The sequence below is a fragment of the Neomonachus schauinslandi genome, chromosome 2 (assembly GCF_002201575.2).
Source record: "Neomonachus schauinslandi chromosome 2, ASM220157v2, whole genome shotgun sequence".
NCBI lineage: Eukaryota > Metazoa > Chordata > Mammalia > Carnivora > Phocidae > Neomonachus > Neomonachus schauinslandi.
The window spans coordinates 48,018,394-48,039,706 of record NC_058404.1 but is presented as its reverse complement, the minus strand read 5'-3'; the positions used below and the strand labels follow the sequence as shown (position 1 = coordinate 48,039,706).

At 49.1% G+C, this 21,313-nt stretch overlaps 1 protein-coding gene across 2 annotated transcripts in view; it reads right to left on the bottom strand.

Annotated features, from left to right (window-relative positions):
- Positions 1-21,313, bottom strand: part of DPYSL2 (dihydropyrimidinase like 2) — a 137,754-nt gene that overhangs the window by 55,552 nt on the left and 60,889 nt on the right. The window contains exons 1-3 of one of the 2 annotated variants that reach the window (XM_021699000.2): positions 14,562-14,838; positions 11,062-11,150; positions 8,813-8,997 (exon numbers count right to left, since the gene is read on the bottom strand). In XM_021699000.2, the coding sequence (XP_021554675.1) occupies positions 8,813-8,997; positions 11,062-11,150; positions 14,562-14,600 (313 nt within the window). In that variant the 5' untranslated portion in view covers positions 14,601-14,838. Of the gene's footprint in view, positions 1-8,812; positions 8,998-11,061; positions 11,151-14,561; positions 14,839-21,313 lie in introns of those variants that run through there. The other variant, XM_044912564.1, reaches the window with a different exon arrangement.

Here is a 21,313-nt window from a genome sequence, read left to right as displayed (position 1 = left end):
CCCCCCACCTCCCTTCACAAAGAGGACAGGAGTCAACAGGAAGCAGAGGGCAGAGGGCACCTCTAGCTTTCAGAAAACCTTGACAGAGGGTGCCCCTCCTCCACACTCGTGCACTCTCTCTCTCGCAAAAATAAATAAAATAAAATAAAGTAAAATAAAAAAAAATAGAAAACCTTGACAGATACTCACTCAGTTTCAGCTGAAGACCAACTGTTGGAACAAGCACCTAGATCCATAGCACTTAACCCTGGCCACACCTGGAAGCTTTAAAAACTAATGCCCATCCTGTTTTCAACAGTATGGACGTTCCTCAGAAAGTTGAAAATAGAGCTACCATACGATCCAGCAATTGCACTACTGGGTATTTACCTCAAAGATACAAATGTAGTGATCCGAAGGGGGTACGTGCACCCCGATGTTTATAGCAGCAATGTCCACAATAGCCAAACTGTGGAAAGAGCCAAGATGTCCATCGACAGATGAATGGATAAAGAAGATGTGGTATATATATACAATGGAATATTATGCAGCCATCAAAAGGAATGAAATCTTGCTATTTGCAATGACGTGGATGGAACTGGAGGGTATTATGCTGAGCGAAATAAGTCAATCAGAGAAAGACATGTATCATATGACCTCACTGATATGAGGAATTCTTAATCTAAGGAAACAAACTGAGAGTTGCTGAAGTGGTGGAGGGTGGGAGGGATGGGGTGGCTGGGTGACAGACATTGGGAAGGGTATGTGCTATGGTGAGCACTGTGAATTATGTAAGACTGATGAATCACAGACCTGTACCTCTGAAACAAATAATACATTATATGTTTAAAAAAAAAAAGAAGATAGTAGGAAGGGAAAAATGAAGGGGGGGAATCGGAAGGGGAGACAAACCATGAGAGACTATGGACTCTGAGAAACAAACTGAGGGTTCTAGAGGGGAGGGGGGTGGGAGGATGGGTTAGCCTGGTGATGGGTATTAAAGAGGGCTCGTACTGAATGGAGCACTGGGTGTTATACGCAAATAATGAATCATGGAACACTACATGAAAAACTAATGATGGAATGTATAGTGATTAACATAATAATAATAATAATAATAATAAACTAATGCCCAGGCCACCTAGAACAGTTAGGTCAGAAGTTCTGGTCTCTGCAGTTTGTGAAAACTCCCCAGGGGATCCCAGTGTGCAATCAAGGTTTGTAACTACTGCCCTGGCTCCCTGCAAAATTCCCTTCCCTGGACAGGCAGCCTCGGCCACAGCCCCAGCCCCCCCACCACATCCTCTCTATCATTAGGGGAACATTTAGTCACATTCGAAGAAAGCTGCCTCCCAAATGGGTTAACCAGAAAGAACTCTAATTTCTACTCACTGTAATTACCCTTTATCATTACCATGGCAGTTAGGATGGCCTAAAAGCAAGAAATTTGGGTAAATGGCTTCACCCAACAAGAGCAGAAACTCAGAGGCAGAGCCCTCAAAACCCAAAGACACAAATAATCATTTTCCAAGAAAAAATAGGGAGGTCTCCAAGAGGAAAAAGGGGCAAGGAGCCCAAATGGAGTGACCTGGGGCCAAAACTATGAATGGTAGGTAGGAAAACGCAAACACCTAGGCCAGCCACTCCCTAAGACAGGCATTTGTCCCTTTAAAACACTGTGTATCATTAATTTTGCAAATGAGGACATAGTGTTTACCTATTATGGGCTTTCATGAAAAGCCCAGCAAAGCAGTGCAAACCCAGGCAGGGAAAATGACATGGGTGCTCTGTCCCAGTTCCTGTCTTGAACAGAAGGAGGTATGTTACAAAAACCACCCCAAACTTCCAGTGTGGTTAGGAGTTTTCTTCAATGACCAGTGGGTATGTCCCTTCCTACCAAACCCCCTCCTCCCCTACAACTCGATGTGGGAGCTGTGCAGGGAGCCATCACGTGGCTGGGTAGGGAAGGGAAGCAATGGGGAAGGCAGTAATGGAATGGGGTGGTTTCCAAACTGTGCTTCCCCAAGCCCTAGGATTCCCCAAAGACAGAGGAGCTGCCAAGACGGGGAGCACAGCGAGGACCTGGGCTCTCCCACAGCCCACTGTTCAGCCAGAGCAGCTCTGCCTTCATCAGCCTTATCTGCCAGGTGGTGAGGGGCGGGAGGGAGGGGAGAGGGCTGCCCATGTAGGATTTCACATGAGAAGAGGGGTCCCAGGACAATGACGTTAAGCTACCAAGTTCTTTGTAGAAGGAGCGATGGGGTCCGGATTTTGGTCCAGGCTCATCAGCTCTTGATCAGGCAGACAGGAGAGGCAGCGTCCACGTTATGCTAGGTGCCATATATGAATGGATAGGGCATGATGTGTGCCCTCCGGAAGTCTTTGCCCAGCTTACTGAGCCAGGACACAGAACGAGGGTGTCCTCGGACATGTATGTATCATGCAGGCTCTAACTTAGCCACATAGAACCCTGATCCCGCAGGAAGCTGACCATGGAAGCCCACCCCCCACATCCGGAGACTGGGAAGACTTTGCTGGAACTCAACATTTCCACTTCCCCCGCTACCATTCCTGGCTCTAGCTGCCATTGTGGGCAACAGGGTCAACAGGAAGCTCCCAAAAGTCTAAACATCCCGCTGTATGGGAAGTCTGGGAGCATCCGAGTACTGAGACTCCCCAAACTCCGAAGAGATTAGGATAACTGCCACAGTGTCCATGACATAGGGCCTAGGGACCCAAAGAGGAACAGCCCTGCTTCTGGAGGGGCCTTACCCTAAACCCACAGGGCTGTGAGGCTGGCTGGTCAAGCCCAACCCAACGGCCTCCTTCAATGAAAACAGCATTTAGTAAAGTGTATATGCGGACCTTCAGGAAGAGCTGAGCCATCTCTCAGGATGCTTCACCTTTTCCCTCCCTTCCTCCATTCTGCTCAGCAGCAGGTAGTAGGTGATCAGCCCAAAACACTGCGGGAAGTAGAACGGATTCTTCCAATCCCGACTTTCCTGCCTGAGACTTACATGGCGCCACCTGGTCAGGCCCTTTCCAATGGTGTCTGCTCACAGAGTGACCTCACCAACGTGGGCCTGGGGAGACATGAGCAGCGGACAGGAAGAGCCTACACCGACAGCCCATCGGCTAACGTGGCTTTCTAATCACCAGGCCACGGGCAGATTCTGTGGCCGTGACTTTGGTCCTGGACTTTGAAACTTTAGTCTGATGTGGTCGGCCTTTTTTGTAAACACTTTCTAACCCAAGTCAAATGAATGGTGCAAAGGGAATAATCAAAGTATCAATTACAGACAATTCATATTATAGAGTGTGTGTGTTCACACATGTGTCCTCATCAGAAGCAGGGAGTGAACCCAAATGCCACATGAATGAAAAAATGACAAGCAGTGGATGTACCACAGTGACACCCTGAGCCACGTCTCCTGAGGAAAGCCCGGCCAGCAGGGCCGTGGGAAGCCACCTCGCCTTTCCGTCAGGCCTCCCGCCTCCACAGCCAAGGCTGGCCGGAAAGGACTGGGACAGACCTGCCCAAGGGGTGTCGGGCAAGGACCGCCGCGTCTCCCACAGTGCTCAGGACTCCTCCTCAAACAGATCAGACCCTGTGCGCTAAGAGCAAGCTCTCTCACAGGACGACCGCGTGAGACTGCAACCCCGCCTCCTCCTGAAAGAATGATCCAGATGAAGGGGGAGGAGGGAGCTGTCCCTGATCATGACCTTAGGCCAGGCGTGGGCCCTGGGCTCTCCTCTCCTGCCTCCCTCCCCCAACTGATCAACAGGATGACCATGACGGACATCAGACACGCTAACCCTACCCTGGGATTCTCAGGACTCTGGCATTGCGCTCAGATGAAGCGTGAAACCAAGTCCCCTTAGAGTCTCCATTCACTCATTCACTCATTCATTCATTCACTCAACTGGAAGCGTCAGTGGAGTGCCTGAAGGGTGAGACACAGCTGGGTGCGTGGGGAGGATGGAAATGAAAGGGGCAGGAGGCTTGATCAAACGGTAACACAGGAGGCTTGATCAAACGGTAACACAGGATGCATGCCATAAGGGCCATGGGATAAAGACCCAATGTCTGCCGAAGCACAGAGAAGCCGCGGTGCATTACAGTGAAGGGGGCTGAGCAGGGGCTCTGGGACAGAGGTAACACCTAGCAGGGCCTCCAAGGGTAACAAAAAAAAGAAGGTAAGGGCATCCCTGGCCGAGGTGACAACGTGAGTCCAGACTGGGGCAGCGGGGCTGCGTCACATCGTGGAGGGCTCTGCTGCTAGAGCTGCGTTCTCTGGGCCAGAGGGAGCCCGCTGAGGGCTTCACGGGAGAGAGATGGCACGATCCCCGCCGGGCCAGACAAAGAGCCCAGGGTGCAAGGAGACGTGCAGGCTGCAGAGACAGGCTCCTGGAGGCAGTGAGCCTCCTCAGGAGGCTGGGGCAAAAATCCAGTACAGGCAACAAAGGCATGAATCAGTGGCAGTAATGGGACGGGTGCCAGAGATAATACAGAGACAACATTCTCACCTCAGCACACGGTGAGTTTATGGGTTCAAGCCAGCATGACCGTGACGGAGGCCCTCTCTGGGGTTGGGCACCAGGAGAGGCTGCCTGGGGATAGGTGGATGGAGGTGCCTGAGGCACATCCAGAGGGCCCCATCTGCAAGGTGACAAGTCCAGAGCTCAGAGAGAGAGAGAGGCCCCTTCCAGGCCTGCAGCAGCAGTCTGTCCTCACCTTCTCCGTGCTCAAGTCCTATCCGGATCTCTGCTGTATGGTGTGTTGTGTTGGCGCTCCGCCCCTCCACGGAAAGCCTGGAGTTCAGGTTAGCAGAAATGACAGTCAGGCTCTCTTCTCTGAGCTGTGGCTCCTGGTCTTGGACATCTAGAGTCCGGAGAGCTGGCTCAGACCCGAGATCCATATTTGCAAACAGCTCAAGTGCATGTGACAATCACCATACAAGTTCACGGGTCCCACCAGCACACTCTCTACTTCAATAGGCTGGGTGGGGCCCAAGAAACTGCATGTTTTAGGATGCATGCAGGTGACATAGGGGTTCACAGCCTGCTGGCCACGCTTGGAGAAGCCCTGCTTCCTCCTGCAGCTGGAGCCTCTTCTCTGGCTCTGTTAAGAAAGTAGAGATCCTGGGGCGCCTGGGTGGCTCAGTTCGTTAAGCGTCTGCCTTCGGCTCAGGTCATGATCCCAGGGTCCTGGGATCGAGCCCCGCATCGGGCTCCCTGCTCGGCGGAAGCCTGCTTCTCCCTCTCCCACTCCCCCTGCTTGTGTTCCCTCTCTCACTGTCTCTCTCTCTGTCAAATAAATAAGTAAAATCTTAAAAAAAAAAAAAAAAAAGAAAGTAGAGATCCAGAGGGGGTCTCTACAGAGATGGGAGGTTGCTGGCACCTAATGCAGATGGAATAACAGTAACTTACCACATCTGAGTGCTCACTACAGGCCAAGTACTGTTCCGATGTCTCCAAGTCAATCTTTGTAACTTTCCCCATTTTGCAGATGAAGCCACTGAGGCTTAAGGTCACACAGCTGGCAGGGTGAAGCCAGAGCTGCAGGTGTGTTTTCCACACCTACCACCTACACTAACCGCACATGGTAAAGTGTCAGCAAATAATGCGCTTCCCTCTGGCCTCAGATTTCCCCTCTATAAAATGGAGGTAACCATTCCCATCTGCTTCCCAGAGATGCTGGGGTCTTAACTCTGATGATCATAAAGCTCCCGGGGAGGCCAGCAGCATTTTCTCCAAGACGCAACTCCGCCACCTCCGCGACCCCGCAGCCGGTCTAGAAGCCGCCTACAGAGCACGTCTGGAGGCTCCGCCCACCCATCACTGGATGGGAAGGGCAAAGTTGCCCGGCACTGAGCACCCCTTACAAAGATCTCCTTGTGCCATTCTCAATGGGAGGCTCTGTTTGATGGCAATAATATTATTTTCTGCTGCTGACGTGTCACCTCCATTTTTAAACTTGGACCGCTCAGCTACATTTTCCACCTTGGGCAGTGCCGATGCAGACGGACCTGAGAAGCACACAGCAAAGGGCACAGGCTTGTAGCAACACGGAGAGATGGAAGCACAGGGGTGTGGGCCGTGGGGCACCAATTTACTTCGATGGCTTGTTTCTGCAAGTTTTCACCTGAATCTTTTCAAGTGCCCTAAGCATTTCCATTTGGCCTCCATACTCACTGAAGAAGCTACGATCTCATTGAAGGAGGAGGTCGAAGGTACCAACAAAGTCACGTAAAGCTAGCTCTCCCTCTTTGCAAAACTGTCTCCGTAAAGCGTGCCCATGCCGGGGACTCACTGGAAGCCAGTGCAGAACATATGACCAGCAAGCAGAAAAAATCCTGACTTCCTCGCCTGTATTATTCCCACTTACATCCTCAGGGAAGGGCAGGCCAGTGGGCATTCTGTAGAGGTCAGTAACCACGGGTGGTTATTTGCGAGGGTAGTTAATATTTTTCTCAGGCTATAAAAGCAGTGGAGTTTGGGGTATGACAACTCTGACCACATCCCCACCACCGCTGAGGACGTTCACTCTTTGGGGTGTGCTCATTAAACTCCCCTACTCTTTGGCCTAACTGACTGTATCACAAACCCTACAATAAAACACGATCACGTTCTGCCCAACTGAGTAAGGCAGGCAGTCCGACTTCTCACTTCCCCTTCATTCTGACCTGCCGTAAGGCCTTCCACTGACTGTTCTCAGCCCCCAGGCCAGAGGCAGGACTGGTGGAGCTGTCCTTCGTCCCTGCTCAGAAGGAGCCCACCCTGAATGAAGGGAAAGAACCCCAGAGCTGCTGAGGAGGAAGGTCAAAGAGGAAGTCAAGGCGTCAGCAAGAAGGGATATGCCCTGACTCGTGGTGAAGGTGGTGGGGGATGGGAACGCAGAGAAGAGACAAGAAGCGGGAAGGGGGGGGCCAAAGAATGGGTCAAGTGTGAGGAGTGAAAAGCACATTCAGGGATGCAGGAGAGGAGAAAACAGAATGATGGGGTCTTTCAATTAAGTCTGAAAAGAAACAGGGTTTTTATGCATCTGCTGAGCGAAGTGCATTCGATCACAGACAAACTGTGTCTGAGCTCAGCGAATCACCAAATGTGGGAGCTGAAAGGGACATCCAAGGTCATCTTGAGCAAATCCTTCATTGTGCAGATGAGCAGCCCCACCAAGGGAGGTGACTTGCTCACGGTCACACAGCAACTTAATGCTGGATGGAGACCAGAACATCAGACTCCGAGTTAGCGGCATTTCTACCATGGAGCGCTCCGGCCCAGCAATCCCTCTAGTGAGAGACACCACTGACCACTCACTCAGGAAATGTTATTTATGGCTTCTTAATACTCTGTGACCAACGTGGGGGCCTACAGGGCCCTCATATGAACTCCAAACAGAGGCAGATTATAGCCTTGATTTGGCCCTGGAGGCTCTGCAGCCGGCGCTGAAGGACAAGCAGCCATGCCCACTGGTACCAAGTAAGTCTGAACAGACGTCACTGACAAAATGGCAGCCTTCTCCAGGAGGTCAGGGTCCTGAGGTGTGTGTGTATGGGGGGTCCCCTCACCCCTTGAGAATGTCCCCCACTAGGTTAGGAGGTGATGTGTACAGCAAAAACAAAGAAGTAATAAGGCTTAAACCTGCAGGCTGTGTCATTAGAGAGCTGAACCAGGAGAGAACGGTCCCTGATCCTTCAGACACTCTGAAGACGGGGACTGAGAGAAGACCAGGAATGCGCAATTTAAAATGTAGAGGAACTCAGAACTAGGAGGGGATGGCAGGGTAACGTTCACCTAGGTGGTAGGATAGAAAAGAGGAAGTGAGAGACTGGACCATAAAGTTATAGGGGAAAAGACCATCATTCTGAAAAATAAGCAGTAAAAACGGGTTTCTCTAAGGAATAAAATAGCGAAGTTCTTTCTACTTTGATCCTCTTCTGAACTGAACTATAAGTTTTGAAGATAGACTGTGTATTTACTTTCACTCTCAGATAAACTTGTTTTTTTTTTTTTTTTTTACCTATGTGTCTCACAGGTCACTGTGTAGCTTGCTCACCTCCTCAAAAACAAGATCTGTTACAGAGACATCAAGAGACACATTGGAAATTGCCATTCTACAAGCAAACTCTTAACGCGTGTGCTAGGACTCCAGGAAATACACTTTAGATTTAGCTGAAAGAAAAGCATAAATTCTTCGCAGCAATGCACGATGGACACCCAGCTGTTGGTGCCAGCAATTTTCGTATCTAAATGACAATTAATAATATCTGTGGCTCCCTCTCCAAGCAGGACTGCCCAAATCCATTTATGTCAAAGCCAGGCCAGGAAATATTCCCCCCATTTGATTTTCTCAGCAGTAGAAGTTCCCGCTTCAACATTTCATTTACTGCACCCCATCTTCATTCCAGTAAGGTGCACCCTCAGGAATTCTTTAAAAACCCAAATCAAATACTTTGGAGCAAAGGCTCAAAACGGATAGTTCTGACACCTACTCCAAACGCTGTGTCTTTAAAGTGACCACAAACAAATCACATTTTCAGGTTAAGGAAGACAAAAGTTCAAGCAGAGAAAGCAAGAAGCCATTCCTTCTATCCTACCAAATTCTCTAGAACCGTATTCTCCAGTTCAACTGGACAACTCCGAGTTGGACATGAAAATGAGGACAAGGACACCCAGACAAAGAGCTGGCCCACCCCCACCCCCTTCTGCGGTATATCAATCCACTGTTCAGTTCAGCAACTTTCAGAAGGAAAGAATCAAACAATAAAGACTCATTTTCAAACAATAATGGCTACCAAGCTCTAAGATGATTATTCTTAAGCTCTCTTACTGATCATGGTGGTTCCCCCAGCCAGGGCTGCCTTCGTGCCTTGAAAGAAGTCATCAGCGGAGGTCATTCCTTGGTCAGGCATCTGGAAGCGGGTATGGACATCAATCCCTCCAGGGATCACCATCCTAGAATGGGCTTCGATGGTCTTCACCCCTCCTGGCACAATCAGGTTTTCCCCTATTTGCCTAAATAAACAGGATGGATGATAACAGCTATAAATGAACCATGCCTGAATCAAATGGCATCTGAAAGACATTTCACGCAGCCAGAAACCATCCTTCCCTAGGTTCTGTAGACTTTTTGCATTATTGTTCGTTTTCATAATATGTGCGGTCCCCAGTCCCTATGCCCAACCAAGGGGCAAAGCAGAGCATACTAGAAAACAAAATTTAAATAAGACACCAGAAGCCCTGATCAAAGAGGTTTAGTTGCCAGAAAACCCCCAAGATCAAATGATAACAAAGCCCAAGATATTTACATAAAAGGTCACAACACTTTCGCTGTAACACACGTAGTTGAACTAATTATCGTAGAGCAATTCTCTCCAGGTCTGGCTGCACTTCACAAACATTTATTTTCAACCCTGAAAAAATAGGGGTGGAAAGGAAGTAGTAGGACCAAGCAAAAGAAAAAACAAAACGAAACAGAAAAAGTGAACAGGATGATCACAACTATTTAAAAATCTGGAAGCATGTGCTCAGCAACTCAGATACTAAGGACAGAAAAGCTGATATTATGGGGCGCCTGGGTGGCTCAGTCGTTAAGCGTCTGCCTTCGGCTCAGGTCATGATCCCAGAGTCCTGGGATCGAGGCCCACATCAGGCTCCCTGTCAGCAGGAAGCCTGCTTCTCCCTCTCCCACTCCCCCTGCTTGTGTTCCCTCTCTCGCTGTGTCTCTCTCGGTCAAATGAATAAATAAAATCTTTAAAAAAAAAAAAAAGAAAAACTGATACTATGTTGGGGGACATGGATTCATTTCCAATTTTTAAAAAACATCTGGGCTACATCTTGCTACCAGTTTTTGTTTTTTTTTTCCAGAAGGAAAAAGTAATCAAGGAGGAGTTGATAAAGTTCTAAAACAATTAGTGTTGACTAAAAATAGCAAGCAGGCTTGCTCACTTCTAGGCCAGTATCATGCTGCCTTCTAATTGGGGGAAAATGGAACATGAAAGTCATGGTATTTGAGAGCCTGGAGCGGAGAATGTCACAAGCAAACACACATGGAGAAAACATTAAATGCGGAAATGTTAAAACCTATTTTAGGTTCATAAATCAGGGTGTGAGTTTCCAAGCAACAGACACATCCACTCCAGTTTTCCACTCCTCTGGACTGGTTTGCTGCTAGCACTTGATGAATGCTGCTTATTTAAAAGATGTCATTTGCTACAGTGTTTGTCTTTAAACAGATGTGCTCCTTCTCCAGGGCCCTGTGAGCTGTCCCAGTCTGAAGGGCAGGAGGATACTGGTATATACTCAGCTCACTTAACCCTCTGTTGGTTCTCCTCTGCAACACAATACACAATAAACACAAGGGCAGTCTTATTTGTGTTACAGAATGAAACCTACAATTCCCTCAGGATGAGGCAGTACTTTGTTACTTGGTTGTTAATTTGCTGTCCATTGGCCCCAGCAACTTGGATTCTTTTTTTTTTTTTTTAAAGATTTTATTTATTTATTTGAGAGAGAGAGAATGAGAGACAGAGAGCACAAGAGGGAAGAGGGCAGAGGGGGAAGCAGACCCCCCGCCGAGCAGGGAGCCCGATGCGGGACTCCATCCCGGGACTCCAGGATCATGACCTGAGCCGAAGGCAGTCGCTTAACCAACTGAGCCACCCAGGCGCCCGCAACTTGGATTCTTAATTAAGAAAGCAGATGTGTTATCTTGGTAGAAGAGGCTGGAACACCGCTTGTGTCTTAGATTGGGCAATCTACCGAAACAACTACATTCCAGGAAAAACCTTTAATATATTCAATAGATCATAAACCAAGTATTTGAACTGGAAACAAGAAGATATTGTGTCACCTCAGTTAAAACAGTGAATTGCATAACACAAAGAAATGGGTGCGCATTTAATTGTGGCTTTGAATTCCCTAAATCTGAGTTTTCAAATTCACTAATTACCACCAATCAAAATGAGCTTAAACAGACCCTAAGGTAGTCGGGTCTTTGAAGTCACCAAAGTTTGATGCTATGTACGTGAGCTGTACAGGAAGGTACACAAATTCGTCTCTATTATGAGTTACACTTACTTGATCAACCCATCTTCCATGTATATGTCCGCATAGAATGACTGGTCATCATTAACGATTTTACCTCCTTTGATCAGAAGACGATCGCTCTGAAACAAAGAAAGTAATAAGGTCACAATTCATACCTGACTGATGAGAAACACTGGTACTAAGACAATGAGCTAAGGACATATTTTTCACTATTCCAAAGAGATGCTCAAAATAAGTCAATTTTGGAAAGGTTCAGTGACAAAGGTGAACCTGAAATGACAACTTATTCATCACTTGATGAATCAGAACATACTGGCAAAAGCTCAAAGCTTATCCTGGTTTAAAAACAAAACAAAACAAAAAAAGATCCCTTTCCACTGAAAGAAAATAAAAGAATACCTAACAATCTCCCTTTAAAGAGCAGTGAAAACATTTCAGATAAAGAAGACAATATTTTTTAAATGGCTTTAGGCTAAACGTCATTCTAAAAAAAAAATACACCCACATGTAGGGAAGTCAATTCTTGGCAAGGTTGGTGTGGGGGAAAAATTAACCAAGTTTGTTGTCATGGGATACTCTACAAACACACTTGGTTCAACCATTGCAAAGTTTCATTTCAATATGTTCTTTATATTTGCTTTTTATCTTTGAGGTAAATCAGAGATTGTAACAAGGGGGGGATATACTTCAAATATACACCACTTTAAATACCAAGCTGTTAAGAAAAAGGTAAGAGTTTTGTGATCAAGTAGATGAAAAGGCAAGTTCCAAAATCTACATTATTGATGCACTTGTATTTTAATTGGCGAAAAACACAGATCTATGACAAGCAGCACATGAGGGCCAGAAATGCAATAGAAATGTTACATTATGGCTCATCTCTATCCCAACTGCTGTTAATGGAATGTGATATTAACAGCCTGGGTTCAGTGGATGCACCTGTATTCTTCCAGACTGGGTTACAAGCTGAACCACAGACTGCTCTTTTAATATACAAAACACTTCAGAGGATGACATTCACTTTGACAATGGTTAACTTAATTCAGTTACAAACCAGTATTCTTACTAAGTGCTCTTTATAGTTAGTACCCACCAAAAAAAAAGAAAATTATAGAGATCTTTAAAAAATATAGGGGGTGGGAGGTATAAATAAATAAATAAGCTGCTAGACACCTAGGGGAAAAAAGATACTTTTACACATAAATGCACACACAGCCGGGTACAGAAAGTATTTATTGTTTCTCTAACATTATGAAAAACAGTAAGATCATTTTAATTTTGTACACCGTAGGGTCCTTCATTCTGCTACAGACTTTGGAAAGTCAAATGAGAATAAAGAGTCAACAGTAATTCCTGGACTTGTATAAGGTAAATGTAAAGACCTTTACAAAATCCTGTCATGTACCCTAAGTCACCAAAGCCTCGAAAACACATCTGTGAGGTGGGTGGGGCCAGATTCTTATTCCTATGACACATAAACAAACAGAGGCTGAGGGGTTAAGCCACTCTCTCAAGGTCACCTGCTCCAGTGTCCTTTTCTCCGTCTATAATGATCTTTCCCCCTTTCCCCAAGTCTCCAGCTCTAACAGGATAAATCTCACCTAGAAGGGAAGGAGAAGCCCTGCCCTTCATTACCAGCTCCCTTAGTCACTGCGGTACCTGTCCCAGCCATCACTGCGAATCCCCGAGCCAACATCATGCTAAGAAAAAAAAATGAGACATCACAGCCCCGTCCACTCTAGTGCCTTCCAGAAGGCTTCTTACATAAGATGCTGGCCATGATGATGGAAGGAGGGAAACCACGCTATATAGGTCCTAAAATAATGCAATCAGATTTTTAAGCGTAGAGGGGGCGCTCTTTAAAGGAAAAAAAAAGTCTTGATTGTTTGCTTTTTAAATTTTTTTCTCCCCACACTGTCAAAATGAAACTGCCTTTTCCATTCACGAAGACAACAAATTATTTGAGGCTTGCAGCAAATCTGCTCCCCACCCCTACTCCCCAGACTCCTTCCTCCGGAGCCGGGAACACGTAACGTAGGGTCAGTGCCCCTCAGCCTGGCCCTTTCGGATCTTGGGTCTTCGGCCTTCAAGAAAAAGCTAGTACCCACCCTCGCCGTAGCACAGCCTGGCTCATCCCATAAAGTCCTCCCGAGCACACGCCCCCTCCCCTCTGCATTTGTTTCCACGTCTCTCTCCTGCGGATGGGTGTGCCCCTGTGCATCCAGAGAAAGCCGGGGTGTCCGTGGCTAAGGAGGAAACCAGAGCGAAAGCGCGCCCTCAAATCCAGCCCTAAACACATCTTGAGTTTACCAGGATTCTTTCGGTCTCTGCCTCAGCCCTGGGTTCTACCCAGCAATCAACTGGCCAATTCCAATTGCACATCATTATATAACAATGAATTTCCCTCGCGTTCCTCCCTCCCCGGGATTTTATTCGGGGATGTAGAGAACTAGGGCTGGTGCGATTTTTTTCCAGGAAAAGATGGGGAGAGGGTGGGGGCAGGAGAGCGGTGAAGGCAAGAACCTGTGGTTCAGCGCCGAAGCATCGCAAATCCATCGCTAAGATGTTTTTTTCTCGTGATTTACAAACCAACAACCCCAGGCCCCAGAACTGCGCCGACACCTCCCGCCGCTGCGATCATTGTCTGGCCGAGGCCGGGCCGGGCCATCTGCTCCGCGCCGCGCGCAGCGCCATTACCTCCGCGAGCCCGGTTCGGCGCTGTCCCCAACGCCCACCCTCCCAGCCCGCTCTGTATGCGCCAACACAGGCTCCTCCTTGGCTGCAGAAGGGGCAGAAAGACACAAGAAAGCGAGCTCAGAGCCCTGCCAGGGTTCCGGCCCCAAACCGAGGGCGAGGAAGCCGAGAGGGCCACCGAAAACCAGCCCCTGATCAACAAAAAGCCCACGCCTGGCCCCCCACCCTCCTCTGCTCATCACCGCGTCCCTGTTTTCCCTTCCCGTTTCCACATCATCCCGGTACTCCCTGCCCTTTCCAGCATCCCTCTGCTGTCATTACGCCTCCGGGCTGAAACCCGCTCCTTTTTCTAAGAAGCCAGAGGAAGGCTCCAGAAAGCCTTTATGGTGGGGGCGGGAGGCACAGGGAGAATCCATTTCTCCATCTCCCCCATCCAGCTCCTGGAGTCCAGCCTCACAGCACGCAGCCCGGAGAACAATATCCGAGCTTCAACCATGCATATTCAATCTGGCATCCATTTGCTTACACCCCGCAGGCCAGCACTGCAGCATCTCGCACTGACAATAAAAGGATAAAGCGGATCTGGCGCGCTATCTAAGACGTCCTTTAATGCACTTACGCTCCTATTTTAATGCCTCACAAATTATGTAGCTTACAATTCTATATGATTGCATCTCCCACCACCCCGATCGACTTCTTTAGCAACATGAAAAAAAGAAAAGAAAAAAGAAAAGTTGTGTTCCTCTTCCTCCCCCTCCTTTTAAAAAAATTCCTTAGATGTTCTTTGCCACAAAAGGTTGCTGGCCGACCGCAGATTTCCCAAGTACCAAACTCACCGTGATGCGTGGAATATTTTTCTTCCCCTGATAAGACATCTCTCTCCTGGGAAAAAAATAATTTCAAGAGGACAGCTTTAAAGCAAAAATTGCCAGGAAAGAGATGGTATTTTTTGCGGGATTGAAAAAGCTGCAACCGCTTAGCTGGTCTTGCTGATAGCAGATTTCAGGAACGTAATGGATAAATGCAATTCTCTGTCTCTCTTTCTTCCTCTGCTCCAACACAGCCCCAGCTAGGGCGGAAAAAAAAGAAAGAGAGAGAGAGAGAACAGGAGGGAAGGGGTGGAAATAAACTACAGCAATAAAAGCCTCGGTTCAAGTCGGCCACCGCGGCGCATGCGCCGCCAGCCACTCCCTTTCCTCTCAGGCAAAAGCCATCCGCTTCGAGAGAGACGAGCCCTGATTGGCCATAATCGTGGGATATGCAAACGAGTGCAGGCGGGGAGGGGAGCGGCGCGAGAGCGCGAAATGCTGCAGTGTGCCGCCGAGGGCGGCGGTCGGTGCGTGCGCCCGAGCGGGGAGCGCGCCTTTCGCGCTCTTTCTTTAGGCCGGAGCCTTAGGGACTGTGGCTGGCAGCCGCCCCAAAACCAGCATCAGCAACTCAAGGACAATGGAAGGGTGGTCATTACGGGCCGGGGGAACCCAGCCCGGCGACGGTGGGCTTCGCTGCAGCCCGTGCGGCACGCACCCGCTCGCGCGCGCCCCGCTGGATGCCCGCCCGCGCGCCAATCCGCGGAGGCCGCCGCTGCAGCCCCGCGTGGGGTGACTGCGCCGAGCCAATGGCTTTGCTGGCGGCGAGCGCGCGACTGCACCGCCGGCCGGCGCCGCGCCGCCCGGGAGGGGCGCCCGGGCCCTCCTCCCGCCGCCCTCGCCCTTCGCGAAGGCTCGCTCGGCCTCCGCCCAGGAGTCGACGGGGGAATTCAAATGGCAGCGAGCGGAGGGAAGGGGAGCGGGGAGGGCTCGCGGCGCCGGCCACGCCCGTCCGTCGCCCAGCCCCCGAGAGGGGCGCCTAGACGCCGGCCTGCGAGCCGGGCGGCGCAGGGGCGGCGCGGGGGCGTCGGGCGCGCGGTCGGGCTCCCTGGGGCGCTGGCGGCGAGGCGAGGCGAGCTGCGGGAGGAAAGCTAGCCTGAGGGCAGGCGCCGGGCCGCAGGCTTCCGTGGCCTGGCGGCCGGCAGCAGAACCCATAGCCCTTAGTACTGCGAGCAGGGAAGGGAGGCCGCGGGAAGCCTGTGGTCGGCTGCTGGAGCTGGGAGAGAGATGGGAAACCTAGCCCGGAAAGCCCTTTGGTGCCCGCGGGCCGCCCGTTGAGGCCCAGTGTAGGGCCCAGCTCTTGAGCGGCCACACCCACCCAGACCCATTTGGGGGAATAGAGGGGTGCATTTCACCGGTGCCTGCAGATCTGTCAAGGAAAAACTTGGCATTACAGTGCTGTCGACGGGCCTCCACGTTACACAACGGGGCACAAAGCGGAGATGAACTGTGGGGAAGCTGGAGGAATGAAAGAAGGGGAAACTAAGTCATGGAGAAAACCTCCGGAATCAGAGTTAAAAACACAGGCCACTCTTCACTCCCCACTCAGAGATACCAGTTACAATTCAAACGGCGTTCAAAGCCTGTCTTCTTGGCGCTACCAGTTGAACAGGCTTGGAACCCCTCCGCTTTGCTGGTCCAAATCGTATACTGGCGCTTGTACTTCAAAATAGGAGAAATAAGCCAGTCCACTTGATCCCGAGCAATCTACGAGGGGTCTCTTTGGAGATGTCGCCCAGGCAGGTGCAATGACTAAAACATCTAGGTAGGCCCATGGCTTTGGGTTTCTCTGCTTGAGATCAAACGATTGATAGAATCCTTCCATAATCTAGGCCATCAGGCAGCCATGGGAAAAAATAAGAGTCTGTTTAATTGGCTCATACCTGCTCAGCAAAGATTAGCCAGATAAATACAAAATAATCCTGGGGCTACTGTGGGCCACGTTCCAAAGTCTTTCTGCATCCGGCCACTTTGGATGGTTACCTGTCTGTCCAGAAGGTGTAAGATTGTATAAGATTGTACTCTTTCACTCCCATTCTGGTAAATTCTAAAGTCCCAGAAAAGAGCTGTGGGGGCATGCAGCAAACCTCATAGCTGGTTAATTCATTCAAGTTCCAATTAGCTGTGCATCTTGAAAACAAAGTGGAAGCACTCCCCCCTCCAACTATGTGATGTGCTAAGAGCAAAGTGACTTGATGTCAGCAGGTATTGGTGTCAAGCTGTAAGGGTTAAAGTCACAAGTCTGAGAAAGCTAAAATGTGCCCTGCTACAAGTGAAAGCCAACTGTAGGTTCCAAAAGGGCTGGGGGTAAGTTTTATTAAATCATGAGTAAAATACCACTAGGCAAGCACGCAAATAATGAGATTCAAATTAATTTAAAACAGAATGACTTCTAATTAAATTGTTAAATATTCTTGTTAAATTTTCCTGCTCCTGAACTGTTTGATCTTAACAGATTTATCTTGTTATTTACTAATTTGCCAGTGAGTACTTTGCTTTGTAATAAAAGCTTTAAAAAAAATTATTTATTTGAGAGAGGGAGAGTAGGGGGAGGGGCAGGGGAAGAGGGAGAGAGAGAATCCCAAGCGGACTCCCTGCCGATCAGAGAGCCCCACACAGGGTTCCATCCCAGAACCCTGAGATCATGACCTGAGCTGAAACCAAGAGTTGGACGCTCAACCGACTGAGCCACCCAGACACCCCTGTAAAAAAAGCTTGTATGTCAGTCTTATTTGTATCAGCCTTATTTCTATAGCCTTCTATATGAGGTTCTTAGTCCATGATAACTGACATTTCCACTCATACATATCCAAAGAGTTAAGGTTTAAATTGATTTGTCTGTTCCGACTACAGCCTAAGAGTATTTGGCACAAAGAAGATACCAAATAGTTTTAATTGGCCAAGGAACTGTCTGCAATCCGCATTTCTTACCATACTGCTCAATGCAATGCAGAAAAGTAAAGAGGGTGGGGAAGAATTTTCCACCCACACTGCACTGATAGGCTTGTTAATATACACTGTTTTTTCACATTGTCTTTAGACAAACACTCAACGAAAATTCCTGTAAAGTTACAAATCATTATCTCTGAACCAAATATTTTAGCCTATTCTCAGGCATGATTTTTCTAAACTTTTAAAAAATTAAATGCACATCAGGGCGCCTGGGTGGCTCAGTCCGCTAAGCATCTACCTTCAGCTCAGGTCGTGATCCCAGGGTCCTGGGATCCAGGCTCACATCGGCTTCTCCATCTAGACTTCCCCCCTGCTCATGATCTCTCTCTCAAATAAATAAATAAATAAATAAATAAATAAATAAAATCTTTTAAAAAATTAAATGCATATCAAACATGAAAAAAGAGCGTTGTACCCAGGATCTCTATCAGTCTCTGCCCACAGCCTCCTCTGCAACTTCACCTCCCGTCCCTTGACACCCATGCCTCCATCCCCAGGCTCAGGGGGTGCATGCACACATGGGCCAGCACACACGCTGCCCCTCGAGGCCGTGCGCCTTCTCCAATCCGTGCCCTGCCCCATGTTTCCTTCATCTCCTTCCGTTTTCCCTCAACCCTTCCTCTAAAAGTGAGCTTAAAGGTCACCTCCTCGGTGCCGTCTGCCTCCCTACTGCCTCCGAAAACATTAAGCACAACCTCCTGTATTCACCACCACTGGAACACACGTCCTTCCGTATTGTAATTATTTGTCCTTTTCTTCCGTCAGAGCATGACTCCTAAAAGCCAAGAGCTGGGCCTTTCTTTTTCCAGTGACCAGTACACTGCCTGACCTGTGGCAGGGGCCCTCAAGGTTTGGTATATAACTAAATGCTGTCATTGCTTTTCCAAGAGAATTTCCACGTTTCTTCCATGTCACTGCCACAGTGAGTTTTAATGTCAACAAAATCCTTAGCTCAGCCTTTCTCTTAGCACTGTCGCTTTGCTTGCTGGGTCTTCCTTCTCTCCTCCAAGTCCCGGAAACTGCAAGAGAACCTTGTTATAATGCAGCTCATTATTCCTTGTGTGGGCATAGCTGCCTGGATTTTAAGCTAAGCATCCCCTAAACAAAGCTGCCACATACCACCACGCCTGATAAAATCCAGGGAGAGAGCATCCAGTTCAGAGCTCTAGAGTCCTACAAGGCGTCTCAGGTCATTTTTTCCTGAGCGCTAGTTTCCTTTTTTTTTCTTTTCTTTTTTAAAATATTTTATTTATTTATTTACCAGAGAGAGAGATACAGAGATCACGAGAGTACAAGCGGGGGGGGGGCAGCAGGCAGAGGGAGAAGCAAGCTCCTTGCTGAACAGGGAGCCCGATGCGGGACTCAGTCCCAGGACCCTGGGACATGACCTGAGCCGAAGGCAGACGCTTCACCGACTGAGCCACCCGGGTGCCCCTGAGCTCAAGTTTCTTAAACCGTTCTCTTCTTCACCCTTCCAGTATTCTTTCTACATGCCTGCATGGTACCCTTTATCATGTTCTACCACCTACACCATACCATCCTCACCTCTACCATGACGACGCGAGCAGGACTTTCCTTCCATTGAAAGTTGGAGCTCGCAAAGACTAGGAACTCTTTCCAAACGCTTCCTCATGTCTCACCCTTTACAGGGCCTGGGGTGGGGGGAGGGGGGAAGGGGCTGCTCAAGAGGGATGACATCCAGTCAGGATTTTTAAGATGTTCAAGTCATACAGCTCGCCGGGCACTGGGGGTGGGGAGGCAAAGTGCTGTCACCGGGGACACTGCAGGGTGCCTGGGCTGCTTTCAGTTCCTCAGCAGCCGCTCACTCTGCGTCCCGTCTCGGACCAGGCCCACCACTGCTCTTGGTTTCAGCTTCCCCCTTTGGGAAGCTGCAGTTGCCGGTTCTGCTTCCACGGACCCCCTGGGCCTCTCTCTGTGGAAGTGCAACATTCAAGATGTCACAGAGGAGGGAAACCCCAAAACAGACATTTTGATCAGAAGAACAGAGCCCAGAAGGGGCAAAGAAGAGAACATCCGAAGTTCCCCCATCGCGGCAGGACTGCCGCCAGGGGCTACTGCTTTAAATGCAGTCTGCAGAGGAGGTTACAGTCAATGCGGTGGTAAAGAGAAGGTGCTGGAATTCTTCCTTGCCAAAAACTAAGGGCACTGACGAGGACACTTGAGCTGGAAATGATGCCTTCTTCCCCGCAGATGGAATCCAGCCATAACAGTCGTTTGGTTTGGGTGCATAACCCTGAAGGGGCAGCCTGCAGAGGGACAGCCAAGGGCTAGCCCGTCCAAGCCTTTCCACGGGGTGCATCCTTTACCCAGGGTTGGGGAGCGGTGACCCATGAGGGTGGAAGTGACTGGCCCTCTGAGCCAGATGCCGCTTTTGCAGAAAAGAGTACTGGTCAGCTCAGTAGGCGCTATGAGAGCATCCCGACTAAAGTCCTTACTGGGTGAAGACAAGAGGCTCATCTGTCCCCGTCCCGTCGGACATTGGGATGCAGAGGAAAACATACACTTCAGAATCTAGTAGCCTTTGGCTTTCTCCTCTTATCACTCCTTCCTTACCTACCTTGCACATCATCCTCTGTGTAACTATAGATTTTCCCTGGGGTCTTTTCCGCCCAGGGCTGGAGACAGCAGCTTGCTTTGGCCGTCATGCTTCAGGCCCGCCCTCTGGTGCTGAATGAGGAGAGTGCAGTTTTGGTCCCCTCTGTCCTCCACTCAGAACTAGGAAAGCGCCTGGTCCCAGGGTTCCTGGAGTGATTTTGCCTCTGCATTGGAATCAGCTGGACCCCCCAGACTTCTTGTTTAGAATCTCCAGTGATAAGGCCCAGGGATGTTTTTTAACCAGTTTACCTCCAGCTAGTAGCCCACTACACCCTGCTTTTTACAGAAGAGGAAGCTGGGAGAACATGGACGAGCACTCAGGTCTCAGGCCTACCCAGGACTTTTCCACTCCCCAAAATACGTATCAGTGGCCCTGCTCTGTACCCCATGGAAACATCTTATGAGAGAGTAGTAAATATTCCCACTATCCTTCCACTTGATTGCCTTCTAGTAAAACACTCATGTAGTCAGCAGGAGGCAACTAATATTTATTGAGCACCTACTGTAGTCTACGCGAAGCAGAGTGCTTTAAATACATGTTATTTCATCCTCCCCAAAAATCTTACTAGGGAAATCTTCACATCCCTATTGTATAGCTAGGAGAATACAACTCAAAGAAACCTCTTGTTCCAGGCCCAGGTGCGTGCAAGAGTGAGCACAGGACTCGAATCCGGATCTGTGTGACCCCACAACCCAAGGCGCTAGTTCTTTAAACGATAAAGTAATAGCAGAAACCAGGACCCACCTTGTGAAAGAAGTGGGTGTGGGTGGCCTGCTGTCTCTTTCTTTACCCCCCTGTCCCGCTCCCCCGGCTGCCACCACTCGAAGCTCCAAGGACTTAGTACATTCCATCGGCACTGCCCCTTGTCCCAAAATTAATTCTCCATCTCTCTTTCTTCATCATCCAGCAAGATTCAGATTCTGTCAGTGGTCAGCTCTCCTCTCATTGGAAACAGAATAGATGAACACCAACTTTTAAAGGAGCACTGAACCCTTACAGTGCTACCCCGAGCTAAAAGGGCAAGACCCTGATTGGCGGGCGGCTTGCCTAAAGGAAATGCGAACTGTCCAAACTGTTTTGGTTTGGACATCCTTTCCCAGCCTCATCCTGCCCTCCTTCTTTCCCGGCCTCATCCTGCCCTCCCCGCCTCCCC